The sequence below is a fragment of the Sturnus vulgaris genome, chromosome 20 (assembly GCF_052056855.1).
Source record: "Sturnus vulgaris isolate bStuVul1 chromosome 20, bStuVul1.hap1, whole genome shotgun sequence".
Lineage (NCBI taxonomy): Eukaryota > Metazoa > Chordata > Aves > Passeriformes > Sturnidae > Sturnus > Sturnus vulgaris.
In genome coordinates, this window is record NC_142262.1 from 2917713 (window position 1) to 2933162 (window position 15450).

The 15450-nt window shown below is 44.3% G+C and overlaps 1 protein-coding gene across 2 annotated transcripts in view; it reads left to right on the plus strand.

The window, feature by feature from the left end:
- Positions 1-6554: 6554 nt before the first annotated feature.
- The window catches only part of PRKCA (protein kinase C alpha), a 139245-nt gene continuing 130349 nt past the window's right edge, over positions 6555-15450 (plus strand). Inside the window, exons 1-2 of one of the 2 annotated variants that reach the window (XM_014882710.2) lie at positions 6555-6839; positions 10004-10035. In XM_014882710.2, the coding sequence (XP_014738196.1) occupies positions 6667-6839; positions 10004-10035 (205 nt within the window). In that variant the 5' untranslated portion in view covers positions 6555-6666. The remainder of the gene's footprint in view (positions 6840-10003; positions 10036-15450) is intronic. The other variant, XM_088176411.1, reaches the window with a different exon arrangement.

Consider the following 15450-nt stretch of genomic DNA (forward strand, 5'->3'; position numbering starts at 1 on the left):
ACCCAGCTGATACAGTTTTGTTTTTCTCTTACATTTATTCTCTGGAATAAACAAAATGCAACATGAAAGTTACTATTTCTTGTGTCTCTGATAAATGTTATTGACCTGTCAGAAATAATGAGCTGAAGTATGATATACATAATAACTATTTACAATTCCTCTTCACAAGGCAAAATTCTACTCTTGCAAAATAATCATCCCTTTCAATTGAAGATTTAAATAAAATAGCCCACATCTTCCTGCTCACATTGAAATGGTGGGAAATTTCACTTTGATTTCAGTGCCACTGAAGACAAAGCACAGCCTCAAGCAGGGGAAGTTCAGGTTGGACATCAGGAAAAAATTCTTCCTGGAAAGGATGGTTAGGAATTGGAGGGGGCTGCACAGGGAGGTTTGGAGTCCCCATCCCTGGAGGTGTCCAAGGAATGCCTGGAGGTGGCACTCGGTGCCCTGGGGTGGGGGCAAGGTGAGGATCAGCCACAGGCTGGACTCGGTCTTGGAGGCTTTTCCAGCCTCAGTGACTCTGGGATTCCCTGATCCCGTGTTCACCCCATAAACAAACGGTGCCGTCCTGCTCTGCCTGGAGCTCTGTGCTGCTCCACACACTGGGGGTCTGGAGATGATGTGTCCCAGCAATGCAGCAATATAAAGTCATTTACTCTTTGTAGCAGAAAAGCCCTTTGGAGATTCCAAGAGTGTCACAAGAAGGTTTCAGGACAGTGACATATTCTGCTTGTCAAGGTCTCACCTGTAGATATTCCTACAGAGGGCCTTGACCTGCAAACTTAAACCCTCCACGTACAGCTCACACTAATGCAAAAACTGGGGGGGAATAGGTTCTTGAGAGTAATTTTTGTCAGCTGGCAGTGATACAGTATTTTTTTTTTAATTAAAGAAAAAGGGAAGGCCCTAGAGATGGTGATGGGGCTGGTGGCTCAGGCAGGAACACACCCAGGGCTTTGTCTCTGACAGGTGCTCACTTGAGGAGAAGTGAGAAAAGTGACCATGATACTTCCTCCAGAGAATCTCTCACTTTCTGAGCATTTTCCATTCAGGGAACTTTCTGAGCCAGCCATGGGCTGTGTTTGGCCTGTGACATCCAATTTCTGTCTGTCCCAGGCCACCCCACTGCCCTGAGCCCACACTCACACCCTGCACCAGCTCTGGTCCCACGTGTTTGGTTCTTCTGGACAAGGAATTCCAGGGGTCAGCTGGCCCTGGCAAACCCACTTTTGTTCCTTACAAACCTGGGCCCCGTGTTTCTCTAAATAAATCACAGAGGCTCCCTTGTTTAGCTGGTACAAGAGCAGTTTGTTTTTTCCACATGGTTTGAGAGCTTTGTTTGTATTTCATAGTCTCAGTCTTTCTGCCTTTTTTGTGCATACAGTTGAAGACTTAAAGTTTGCCTACACAAGAGAATTGTTCTGATGCACTCAAAAGAGTGTGAATTCCTTTTTGGAAGAGATATTCAAAATTTTTTCCAGAATGATTGCTGGTGGGAAGGAGAAAATCAGCAAAACAACAACAACAACAGCAGCAAACACTCCAGCTGAGGCAGAATTTTTTGTTTGTACAATCTGGAAAGCGACAAAATCCAGGAAACATCCCAAAGGACCCCCATCACTTCAGTGTGCAACAACATCAAGCTCTGATTCAGCTCTATAACTAGGAGAGATTTTACCATGCTCCTCACACTCCTGAGATATGAGAAAAGAAAGCAATGAGTTGTCATTCAGTATTCTGATAACTTTGATATAAAAGAGCTATTTTACACCCAGTGCTCTGTATATGATCAGCCATTTATTTCCAATTCTATGGAGAGCTGCTGTGAGGATAATGCATAACCTATCTGCATGAGGAATGGGTTTTGCAAGGCTTTCAAGGAAACTCAAGTTGAAATAATGGCATCATTTATCTGTCACAATAGGAAGGAGGAGTTTCCTGATTAGGACATATCAACGGACTGCAATTTCATCCCTGGGAAATTATTCATTATTGTAAGATACCATTTTTTTTTCCCCCAGAATTTTTTCAAAAATACTTGTTCTGTAACATTTCATCTCTCATACTACTTTTTTTCCCCCTGTACTTAGTGGTTTTTTGACTGTGTTTTAATGCAGTACTGGCCTGTGTAAACAAGCTGTCTGTCACATGGAATAATTTAATAATAAAACCTGTCTCATGACCCAGGACTTCCCAACCTGCACTCTGAGGAGCTTTGAGGAGAAAAGGGCAGAAAGGACGACCAGTGTAACTACAGAGAGGGATAAAGTTGTGGAGACTCTAAATACAGAAGGTAAAAGACAGAAAGATGCAGAATTATTTCTCTTGATGCTGAGAGAAAATTATTTCAATCTCCCCACCACTGGGATAAAAGACAGCCAGTTTCTTACAGAAATGTACCTATTCATGTTATCACAGCCTACCTTTTTTTCGATTTTTTGGAAACATTTAAGGTATATTGTCACCAAATGAGGGGTAAGAACAATAAACAGGCTTTTTTTTTTTTTTATGAATAAATTTGTAGTAGGATCTGGAAGACCACACAACTGATCAAAACATGACCAACTTAAGAATGGGAGCTTCAACACTAAACTCGATGGGTGATTTTGGACAAAGAGAGGAAAAAAGTTTGGATTGCATGGAAAAAATAAATTAGGAAAACCTGGTTTCTTAGTTTATACTATGAAGTCCATGAATTAGTGGAAACTGGCAAATGGTTTTGACCTAATAATGGCAAGGAATTATCCCACAGTAGTTTTTGGTGGAGATGTCTCATGAGCTGGCTATGTGGAAATTATTTGGAAGACGAGATTGGGTGAAGCAAATAATTTTTAAGCAGCAGTGCTGCAATGATCAGATCATCCTTCCTAAAAGGGCTTTGGAAAATAGACACTTGTCCTGCTGACTCTCTAGAGAGGGAAGGGCTTATGATTTGCTTTGAAATGTGAGGAGGAATTGGCTTGTGAACTTCCTTATAGGCCTCCAGCAGGAAGTGATTCCTGTTAGTTGAGTGTTTCTCAGAAGCAGGAAATAATAAAACAGTCACAATTGCCAAAACATTTGATGGAGGTGTTCTCCTTGGCTCTCTTTGAATGGATCTGAGGCAGAACAGAGCCTGAATACATGTTTCCTTTTTTATTGCTTTTTGATTAAAAAGTGATGCAGACAGTGGATTGCTGTTCCAGCACATGAGTAAAAGCAAAGACATTTTAGGAGAAGCCTCCTCCAAAATGAATCCAGATGCACTCACAGACCTAGGGTGGTATTGATGAAAATATAGCAAGAACTTCAGAAGTTGTGCTTGTTACAGCAATAATCAAATTATTTAGAGAAAAAAAACCTCATAAATCATCCAATGAGAACTTCTATCAGGGACAGTCTCTAGGATATTATCCCAATAGCCGTGCAGGAGTAAATTTGCTATGAGGAAACCCTATAAATGGCACTTTGGAGTCAGGAGTTCTGAAGCTGCTGGCGAGGGGATTGGAAAAGCTGGTGCTCTGATTTAATGACCATGTATATGCCTGAACACAAACAGTGAAAATGCTGACTCCTCGTCCAGATGGCCTGAACCAGAAGCAAATTGCAAACACTCCCCTGGGCAGAAGAGCCAGTCATGAGCTGCTGGGGGAATGTGCTCACTCAGGAAGAGGTGGCAGACGTCTTTCCTCCAGTTATTTGCAAAAGAGGGATGAGTTCCTGTATCACCCCCAGGATCTGAGTGCAGAGTAGGAAAAATGAATGTCCATGCAATTAAAAACCTCCCAGCAAAAGAAGCTGCAATAGCAGCACATCCCAAAATTGTCTGGGAGTGGAGCATACCGTGCCCCTATAGTACAGTGACAAAGCCTGGTCTGGAAGGCAAATACAATGAAAGCTCTGTGTGTAACTGCTGTGTACCCAAACTGCAGCAGTAAAAGGAGTTGTGTGTTAAATACAGTAGGGCAAGGATGTGTTTTAAGGGTTTACCTGGTTGGCTGGGCACACATAAGAGAGTTTTTCTTTGCCTGGTGTGTCTAGTCACAATGTACAAATAATTGCTAGGTTTGAGATGAAATAGTTGATTTTCAGAGAGAGATAGCAAAGCAATCCCTATGTGATCCTGTAGTGACTGGTCCCTTTTGGCTCTTCCCTGGGGCCTGACACGAGCCTGGCACACTCACCAATGTTTCAGTGAATGAATCTAGTCCAGAATCACTGGCAGGAAAGAAACTGGAATCCAAAATGATTCAGCAGGTCTGGGAGATTTTAAGGAACAACAAAATATGCAGATTTCCCCAGACTCGATGTAATCCAAGGTGTGTCTGTTTCAGATTGCCCTGTTTTGGTGGCTGTGTTTGTAATACAGCACAAAAGGAATGGAAATAAACATATTTCGTGTTTCTTGATAGAATCCTTAATGAGAGTACAAAATGTTTCTTGGTGCTCTTCATGCTTTAGCATAAGTTGATTAAGGCAAGAAAAATCTATTCCCTCTGAAGAGGAAGAAGAGATTTGAAACATGTGCAGAATAGGTGGAGACCAAATTAAAAATCTTTATATTTCATTGGAAGTCAGATCAAATTTGGAAGTAGTTGCTCGAAAAATAAAATCCATGAAGCAAGGGCATATGGCAACAGTTTCTAGGGCATCTGGTGTGATTCTCTAGGTTTAGAGAAAAGCAAGGCCATCCCTGTCATTGGTTATTTGGTGAAATGCCATGGACATTCCAGTTCTGCCAAGTTGAACCCAGAAAGTGCAGCTTTTAAATTAAGATAGCACGTAGCAAGTTGCTTCTGTTCTGTGCTAAGTGTCCATGTGCACATTTCCCATCAGCAAATAAGACTTAATTTGAGTTAATTAGCTGGCTTTCATTCTTGTGAAATAAAACATCTTACACAAGCTTACACAGACAGATGACTGTGTAGATATACTGGGGTAGAACTTCTAATATGCATTTATTTCCCATGTGTGTAAATTTGTGACCACGGGAATAACACTTATTAAAAACAATATGATTAATACTTGGTTTCTTTATTTTATGTATATATTCTGGTTTTACCTTAGCATAGTCATGATTTTTCTGAGGGTATTAATGTGAGAGGATACCATGGGCAGATGTTTCTGTATCCAGGGACTTGGGGATATTTTGTGTGTAATGTGAGTAAACGAAGATGAGCAGGTCGATTATTTTAAGGAACACTTGATGACATAAAACCAAGGTAAAAATCTGTTGTAGCGGAAGAGACTTGGCGAATGCTTCCTACACTTTTCGTTGAGGATATTTGTATAGAAATCAGAAACACCGAGGGATATTTACATTTCTACATAAAGATACGTGGCACAGCTCAGTGGGGCAGGGCATCCTGCGGTGCTGTGCGATGCGCTCTGTTCGGTGCGGCCCCTGACAGCGTCCTCATGTCTGTGGCTGCGTCTGAGAGCGGCAGGAAGGGGGAAGGAAGGTGTGCGGAGGAGAGCACATGGCTGCACTTTGTTTGTTGTGGTGCAGGAATAACGATTCTCGGGGTGGGTGCAGGAAGCGCGTGTGGCGAGGGCGGCCGGCAGCAGCGGGGTACGGGCTGCCCGTGCTTTGTGACACGGTGGTGGCCGTGCCTGGTGGCAGCTGTGCCTGGTGGCAGCTGTGCCTGGTGGCAGCTGTGCCTGGTGACAGCTGTGCCTGGTGGCAGCTGTGCCGGTGCAGGTGAAGGGAGCAGGGATGGAGGTCACGGTCCTGCTGCTGCCGGGCCGGGGCAGGGAGCTGGCAGGGAGGGAAGGTGTGTGTTTCCATGGGTGACACCGGGAAACTCTGTGTGTGTGATCTACATGGAGATGGGTGAGTGTGAGAAGGGAGGAAGCTGCCGTGTGTGAGAGGAGAGAGAAGGGGCGGAGGTGTCCGTGTGGGCATGGAGGGAGCTGGGGGGTGAGAAGAGCGGGTCTGTGTGCAGAGGTGTGAGGGGAACCTCTGGGTGTGAGTGGGGACCTTCTTTGTGTGTGTGTGTGTGTGTGTGTGTGTGTGTGTGTGAGAGAGAGAGAGAGAGAGAGAGAGAGAGAGAGAGAGGATATTCCATCCATGCACGATAAGGGAACCTCTGCATGTGAGTGTGGGGGAGCCAAAGAGAGAGGGAAAGTGAGAGGGGATATTCTGTGTGCGTGTGTTTTAAGGGAACCTCTGAGCGTGCGCGTGTGACAGACAGCGAGGGGAGCTTTTGTGTGTGCGTGTGTGAGGGAAGCCTGTGGAGGTGAATGTGAGAGAGAAGGAAACCGGTGCGTTTTAGGGGGAGCCGGTGTGTGTGTAGAACCCCCGGTGCCTGTGTAAGAGAGAGCCCCGGTGTGTGTGAGAGCCCCGGTGTGTGGTGAGCCCCGCCGTGGTGTGTCCGCGTGTCAGCGAGAGCCCCGGTGCGTGGAACTGACGAGGGCCAGCAGGTGCGGCCGCCCCCCCGTTCTCCCCCGGCGCTCCCCGGCGGGGGCGGCCCCGCGCCCGCCCCGCCCCGGCCGGGGGCTCGCCCGCTCAGCCGCGGGCGGAGCAGCCGGCGAGAGGGCTCGGGATCCTCCTCCGCTCCGACGTCAGGCTGGGAGCGGGAGGCAGCGCCCAGCGCCGCCGTTGCCAGAGACTCGGCGGCCGCCGGACGGGGCGGACGTCGGGGCGGCGACTCCCGGAGCGGCGGGGGGTGGGGAGGAGGCGCTATGGCCGACGTGTTCCCGGGCTCCGAGCCCGGCGCCGACCCGGAGGCGGCGCGGCGCTTCGCTCGCAAGGGCGCCCTGAGGCAGAAGAACGTGCACGAGGTGAAGGAGCACAAATTCATCGCGCGCTTCTTCAAGCAGCCCACCTTCTGCAGCCACTGCACCGACTTCATCTGGTGAGAGCCCGGGGCGCGCGTCCCCCCCGCGCCCGCTGCCGCCGCCCGGGCCCGCTCCGCCGCGGGGGATTCCCCGCCTCGGGCAGCCCCGGCTCCGGTGAGCCGCCGTGCCTGCCCTGCCTTCCCTTCCCCGCCCACCCGCCGCGTCCCCGGGCAGCCGGGTCCCGGTGCCGCCGCTGTCGCCGGGGCTGGGCAGGTGACCCCGCTGGGGGTGACCCCCCGTGTCACCTCGCTGCCCCGGCGCTGTCGCATCTCCCTCCCGGCGAGCTGTGTGCGGCTGCCGCTGCTCGGGGGGCCCGGGGCTGGGCGCACCCCACTCTCGGTGCAGGGGGAACCCCAAAAGTTGTCGGCGCTCGGGGGATCGCGGAGACCAGCAGGGTGTGGAGCCCCGCGCTGGGGCCATCGCTTCCCGCATGGTCCAGAGCTGTGTTTGTCACCCCTTGGCCCCAGGTCCCGCTCGGCCGGGCTGGGGGGCTCGGCCGGGCACAGCCGCGCTGGGACGGAGGGTGCCCGTGTCAGAGCGGGGCGTTGCTGGGCGGCAAAGCTTGGGTCAGCCAGCCTTAGCTCCTGGTCAGTGCCTGCCCCGCTCCCTCCCGCTGCCGAGGGCGGGCAGCGAGGCCGGGCAGGCACCGTGACACCGCTGCTCCGCTCCGCGCCGAGGAAAGGGAGGGGTGCTTTTTGTGAGAGAAGGGTTCCTGCGCGAGAGGGCAGGAAAACTCCCTACCAACACCCTCATTACTAAGCTGGTAGGGAAAAATACACCCATGAGTTCGTGTCGTGCCGGGGCAGGGCGGCAGCTCCGCGCAGGCCGGGCCGTTCCGAGCCCCGTGCGGGAGCGGCGGCCCCGGGCTCGGCAGAGCCGGGAGAGCCTCGGGGCTCCTGTACCTGCGGCACAAAGAGCTCGGGATTCCCCTCCTTCACCTCGCTCCAGCGCTGCTCCGCCGCTCAAGTTTGCACCGCAGCCCTGGGTGCCGAAAGCGAGAGCTGTGATTTATTTTGGCCGGAGTTGTGAAAGGGTCTGAACGCAGCTGGCTCTGTGTCCGTGGCACGCTTCTTGCTCTTTTTATGTGTGTTTATGTGTCTGGACACGGACCTTTTCCTTCCTCCGTCCGTTTTCCTCTGCTTGCATGCTGTGCTTGTGCCAGGAGCGCTTGAAATATATTCGCGGAGTAAGGAAGGAACGCTGACATGGTAGACTGCAAAACAAACAAGTCAAATTTCTGAGTTTTTCTTGAAATTTAATTTTTTTTTTTTTAAACCGTAGAGTTGGGTATGGTAAAAGTGAGAGACTTTCAGAAACTGCTTCAAAGTTAATCTAAACGAGAATGGGTTGGGAGGTGTGAGAAGCCGCTGCAGGGTTATTATTGCCGAGCGGTGTTTGTGCACACAAGCAGCACAATTATAAAACAAAGCAGAGCTCTGTCACGAATGACAAGGTGAGTTTGGAATTGAAGGGGTAGCCTGTGGCTGACAGGAGACAAGAGCGACTGTGCTTACCGAGCCTGGGGAAGCTCTTCACGTTGTTTGGAAGAGCATCTGACACCTCGAAAACTTGTTTCGTTTTCTGATTTGGAGATGGGCCGCTCTCAAACAACCATCACGCACCATTGAAGGTGTTTCCAAAATGGCTTGTGCCAATTAACAAATGTTTGAAGGTGTAAAGAACAGTAAACACAACCTTTCAATGAACTATAATCTATATAAATAGATTTGCCAAAGTGGTTTAGAGCCTCCTTATCCTCTTCAGCAACTTTCTCCTCTCCACTTTGGTTCTGGAGTGCTGATATTTTAAAAGACTTTTTACTTAAAAATTAGGTTGTAACTGCTCCGGGAACGGGCTGTGGCTCTGCAGGGCTCAGCTCAGACACTGAGGAACAGCCGTGCTTCCGGAGTAGATAGAAAAGGAATATTTACACATAAGTCTATTTCAAAGGATTAGGAATTTGCTCAAGTCTGTTTCATGTTCTTAGTCCCGCCATCAGCTTTCCTGCGATTGCATTTCCACACTTCCAGCTTTTGAGCTTTGTGAAGATGAGTTGTAACAGCATCAGAATGACAGTATAGGCACATGTGCTGCCAAATAAACAAATAATTTGATTTTTCTACTGATTTTCCTAGTTTGGGTTTGCTTATTATAACAAGAAGTAGCAACTTGTGCTGAGAAATGTGGAGAAGTGCTGTGTGTCATTTCAGCTTCCACCTGAAGGAACAGTGCACTGAAGGTTTTGTCTCTTCCATAAATAAGTAAATTTAAAAAGTGGAGAAATTGTTGATATGTTTTTTTAAGAAACCATTTCCATGAAGTTGATAATCAAGCCGTGTGTTGTTAATTGCACCCAGCTTCTCCCGCTCATGGCTTTTGTCTGTGTTTGAGTGTGAACAGCTCCAGCTCTCCAGATGAAAAACAGGCTGCAAAGAAAAAGGCAGAGAAATGTTTACAGGCAGGATACTCAAAACAGTTATTTTTGTGGGAAGAGAATGTTAGATGCTTACAGATAAACAAATAAATCCACAGCAGTGGAGTTTGCCAGAGGTATAAAACACACTGGAACTCTGGATACCACTGTCATTGTATTCATTGCAGAACTGTTACACGCACATTTGTATTTCATTATGGAAATGAGGCGAGGAAGCTGGAGAATAATCAGTAGGAAAATCAGGGGCCTGTCTTCTCATCTGTGTTGAAACAAGCAAAACTTTTCACCTGCCTGCTTTCCATACAGCAAACGGCTGGACTCTAGCTGAGCCTCACAACAGCAGCTTGTAATCCCAAAATTTGGATGAAACTCCCGAGTCTGGTTTGTTTTATGTGCCTTTTCTGGAACTTGGAATATTTTACGTGGCTGTTAAGTATACATGTGGCATTAAACGAGTTGAAATATTATGCAGCAATCACAGATGATGATAATTGTAGATCCAAAATAGCTTGTAAAATAATAATAATAAAAAAATTGTTGCCAGAAGCTGAAATTACATAGCTGGTGACAGCTATTGTTCTCTGCATTGAAATGGGTGGGCTGGTCTGTGTTGTGTATTTGAAAATCTGTTGCTGTCGTAGCAAAACCTGAAGTAATTTAATATGAAGCTATTTTTATGTTTTTAGAGATCGTTGAGTAGAAATTAAAACCAAACATACTAAGGCAGTTTTTTCCTTCTTTATGCAGGGGATTTGGGAAGCAAGGATTCCAGTGCCAAGGTAAGCCACAACTGCTTTGCTGGCACACACAGGTGGTTGCACCCTGTTTTAAAGGTACCCAAAACTTGGCAGGAGCAAGAGAGAAACAATCCTGGAAAAACTAAGCAAGCATCATTGCCTATGTGAATTCTAAAAGAAGACAATTATTCAATTACATAATTATTGATATTTACATAATTTACATTGAACAATCAAGTAACTGTTCCTACTGTAAAAATATAAAAAGTTGGTGGTTTTTTTTTTAAATCCCAACACAGTAAATATCGTATAATCTGCATGATTCTAACTTTTTGTGGAAATAATCTCTGCAATTTAGCTTTGCAGAGATCATTTTTCTCATCAGAAGCTCTTGTCTGTGTGGGCGTTTTGGAAAATGGATTCACTTTTTAGTCATATGGCTTCTTTTCATAACCCAAAGTCCCTGGTTTTCATTTTCATACAATGCATGTTCAGGAAGACCTTTGGCTTTAACTCTGTATCAGGGCGAGACAATTCTGTTTTATGTAATACTGAGTTACAAAAAAAGAAAAATCCACCTGTAGGAAATCACTGATTTAATAAACCTGCTAATGCTGAGAAAATGAAAGCTGCTGTAAAACAGTAGAACTGTATGTATAACTGTATATTCTGTATTCTCACACAGCCTGTATTTCTGTCAAATACTTATCATTAATTAGCATTTGATAATGAAATAGCCACACCCAGATAGTGCAGGTTTTTTCCTTTTGTCATATGTTTGCTTAATTAGGATGAGCCTTTTTGTCCCTCTCCCTTCGTCACCTTCTCCCTGTCACTTCTGTTGCAGCTGCATGTTGTGTACTCATTAGTTGGCCTTTTCCTCCTTCCTTTCATGGCATTTCTGATGGGTATTTGCTCTTGGTTTAGAGCACATTTGATTCTCCTGAACAATGCTTTTACTTAGCAGTTAGGGAAATTATGGATTCTGTGGTATTTTCGTGAAAGTTGATGTGAACTGATGCTTCTTGAAATTAAACCTCTGAGAAAGTGGATGTCAAAATTTACAATAAATAAGTTTTCTTTCTGCAAGTTGAGCCTTGCAGATACACACAGCATTTCCTGATGGAGGTAAGCAGACATCCATGATTTTTCCTCTGTGCCTCAAAACATTAATAATGAATTTTGTAGATATCCTCCAGGTTTTTGCCCCTGTCACATCCAAAACAGTGCTGTAGATGAATGTGCAGTGCTTGGGTGTAATGGAATGGCATTTCCCCAGTCTCATTCAAGACAGCTCAGTGGTTCCTAGTTCAGGAATTATTTAGAGGTTTATGACAGGTTTCTGTTGGTGTACAGAAAATAATTTGGGCTGTGTTTAAATGGTGCAGTCATCCAGCTCAGCTTGCACGATGCTGACTTTCTCCTGTCTCCCAGCTGGGAGCTCAGACTGGGCAGGATCCCCTGCCCTGGCCTGGCAGCTCATCCCCAGGGGTTTGAATTCTCTGCCTGGAATTTCATCCACCATCGTTATTCTGGTGAGCCAGGAACAGTTCTGCTGCTGAGCACTGATGTGTACAAAGCCAGCTGAAGTTCTGCATTTAGTCCTGTTTCCCCTGCAGTACCATTCATGGACACAACCAAGAGTAAAAGCAGTAGAGCAGCTCTGTTTATTTTTAAATGTCTCAGAAGTTATACTTTTTAGGAATCTAAATATGTTCAAACTTGGTATCAGTGCAAGAATCTACATTTTTCTCTTAGCTGACTCTTGTACCCAGTGGTTTCGTTTGTGTTCTTGGTCAAAATCTCTGAGAAATATTCTGCTTTTACATGGTTTGTAGCAAGCTGTTATTGGTGCACTAATGAGTTTAAGCAATGAGTTTTTTAACCAGCATTCAATAAACTTTCGTTCAAAATCAAAGAGTTCATACTCTTGGAATAATACTCTTGAAAAATAAAACTTTCATGATAAAGCTGAGCCACTGACTCAATGTTTTTTCAGTTCAACTTTCTGAAGCTTCTGTCTAAAAGGTCACCAGCTAAAGCTGGAAAGCCAAATTAGTGATCAAAATTACTGAGAATACAGGGAATTAAAACCAAAAGGTACACTGCAGAAAAAAACCCTAATTTCTGTAATGAAGTGACTGTCTTTACAGAGAATAACGACGGAGAATAAAATGGAGTTTTCAGTATGTTATGAAGGAAAGAATATTTCAGTGACAGCTCTTAGCATGACTGGAGTTCTTGGTCCATCGTATTCCATTATAAAAAACCTTTTCTACTCTGCTTTCATGAGTGCTGTAAAATCTCCCACTAGACACAAACTTGATCTCAGGCAGAATTCAGAGCTGGGGGTTTTGTTATTTCCAAAGTTTTGTGTGGCCTTTGATACTGAAAGAGGATGGCCCACAACAGTCACACACCACACTATAATGATGTTTCTACAATAAAAAACTGCAATTCTATCAATATTTGCATTAGAGTTCTTTAATGAAACAAAAGATCTTAGCTGTTAGGTAGTTTTAAGTATTGCAGCAAACGTGGTATTTTTTTTACATATTTTTAAATCTTCCATTAAAAAAGCGCCTCACTAAATACAGTTCTGGTTTTATTTTTAAGAGAAGCCCTCAAAAGAAAATATTATTTTTTAATATTTTAATATAGATTTTATTAAAATTGAAACAGTGCTATAGTGGAATGGTCTGATTTTGGACCATTAATAACTTTTCTCATGGGACTTGCTTAACTTCTATGTTATCACTTTGGTTTTCATACTTTGATGCCCATTTCTGTGGTTGGTAGTGTTCAGCTTCAGCATTACATAAAGACATTTAAATGAGCTCTTTGGAGTTGAAGAGAATTATTTCAATTTATTATCCGAAAACATTTTGCCAGATAATTTTTTTCCACCTCATATTTTTGTGGGATCTTGATGAATTTGCAAAAGACAGCAAATTAAATTTTGGTGTGGTTTTAATGCCCAGAATGTGACAGAGGGTTAGGTGCAATTGCATTATTACCACACAAATGCTCAGCTAGGGACAGTCCACATCCTAAGTAGTTTGTCTTTCCTAATGGGTGTATTTTAACGTGGCTGCTGAATATTCCAGCAAACAGAACCTCACAAAGGCTGCTTGGGTTTGCAGCCACGAGCTGGGATGTGTTAGTTCGTGGAGAGGAGGCAGAATTCTGTTGTATGATTGGAAAGAAGTTTTTTAGAGAAGGGGGTTGGAGATCATAAAGTAGCAGTGGGAAATGTCTTTTTGGCCATGTGTGTGGGTTTGAAGATGAACTTGAAAGACTTCAGCTGGATTAATGTTCTCCCAGGGAGAGGATTCAGGAAGAGATTCTTAACAGGAAGGGAGGTGAGGCATTGGAAGGGGCTGCCCAGGGAGGTCTGGAGTCTCCATCCTTGGAGGTGTCCAAGGAGTAACTGGATGTGGACTCAGTTTTCTGGGCTGGTGACAAGGTGGGGATTGCTCACAGATTGGACTCGATGTTCTGGGAGGCCTTTCCAACCCCAGTGATTCTGGGATTCTGTTAAATTTTTATTCCTGTTATTAGAAAGCATTTTGCAGTTTGATATTTGTGGTTTGTTGTTGATTTATAGAAATGTGAAGTGTTTTAAATATTGTGCTTGTGAAAGAGGAGTTCTCATTCTGCTGTTTTGCTTTTGCTGTTTGCTGTTGATCTAGTCTGTGGCAGTGCAGACACGATGGAAGGATTATTCCAAGGAGTTTTGGCTTTGTTTTGTTTTTCTTACATTGTCAAGCAGGCCAGCAAGCTTTCTGTAGCACTGAAAGCTTTCCTCTGATGTGCACCTGGAAATACTGCAAGAGTGATGTGAAAAATTGAATAATTTAAACCTTTTTCAATCTGCTACGGCATGAAAGTTCCTCTTTTGAGACAGCAGACTTCAAATTAAACAAGCAATTAAGTTAAATTTTGGCTTCTTCATTCTTTTGATAGACTGTTACACTCTGAGTGTAACCCATACTTGTTTCTTTCTGTTGGATTTTTAAGAAGCACTTTGCTGGTGATCAGAGATCAACAAATAGGAACTCACTAAGATGTGAAGAACAAATATTGTAGAACATGCATTTATGTAGGTTTAGAGGTTGTTTTAAGTTCAGCACTGAAGGCTCAGCACGTTTCCTCAGGGCAAAAATATTTTTAGTTACAGCAATATAAATGTGATCAGCTTATGTTTCTGGTTAAGGGTCTGTTGTTAATTCTCTCCTAAATGGTCAAAATTTGTAGTTATTAACAGCAAGTTTTCCCTCTTTTACATGGTTGCTGCAGGCTTTATTGAAGTGCAATATTCTGCTGTAGTTCAGCTGTGAAATACATTTGGCTTAAGGATAACAGTGAGCTAAGGAAGAGTTTCATGTTTGTTTCCTAATTTACATAAATAAAAATTAGAGAAATCAATTAAAGCAGATCATTATGCTTCCCTAATCTGGGCAACTGTTGTTGTTTCTGTTGTTTTTTCCTGTCTTCCCTCAATTTATTTTCAGATCAGTTTTCTCTGAATGTTGAATTTTACCTTCCATTGTCCTAAGCTTCTTGGAACAGCTCATGCCATGCTGGGTCTGGGCTAGGCAGAATCTGCAGCAATTCCTTCACTAAAAAGGGAAATGAGGGTATTTTATTGGTTTTTCATATTCAGATATTGTAATATTGCCACATCAAACTAGCACTTCATTTCTTCTGCCTTTTTTGTCTTTTATTTGCTGGTTCTTGACCTCTTTTCTACAACAAAAAGACCAAAGAGCCCCCTGTTGCCACGTAATTTTAAAATCACATATTTTAATTTGAAATGTTGTACTGAAGGTCTGTGTAGTGATTTGGTTGAGAAACTAATTTTTAATGTTCTGTGATCTGAAGATTTGAACCAATGAAAACTCTGAGCACTTCAACCTGGTTGACACACACTTTTCATCAATCCTCACCGCTGATGTATTTCTAGTAGAAGTAGCACCGTTTATTCTTTTTTGTGTATAGATCAAGGCTTAATTCTTGGTTTTCCACCCCTATGGCTATGTTTCCCCTACAGTTTCTTCTTCCTTTTACAATCTTCATTTTCCTTTGTAACCTAAGAAAGAAAAATCTCTTGCATTGCTGCGTTGCTTCTCATAAAAATAATTTGTCTTCCTTACTTGGAAGTGTTTTTGCCAAAGGGTAGACAAGACACAAAGCAAGTTCTCCTTTCTATGCCAGAACTGCTTCTCTTGTATCATTATCATTTTTGTGGTGAGATGGGGTATTACAGACCAGGGCTTGAACAATGTGGGTGTTTTCTTTTGTGCTCTTTGTATTATTTATTAGTCATGTGCTACAGTTTACATTAACTAATGTTGCTGTAAGCCTGAGATTGAGAAACTAATTCCATGGAAGGCTGTGACTGTGGAGCTTGAAAGCCAGCATGAAATCTTCTGCAATTGGAACTCAGTAAAAATC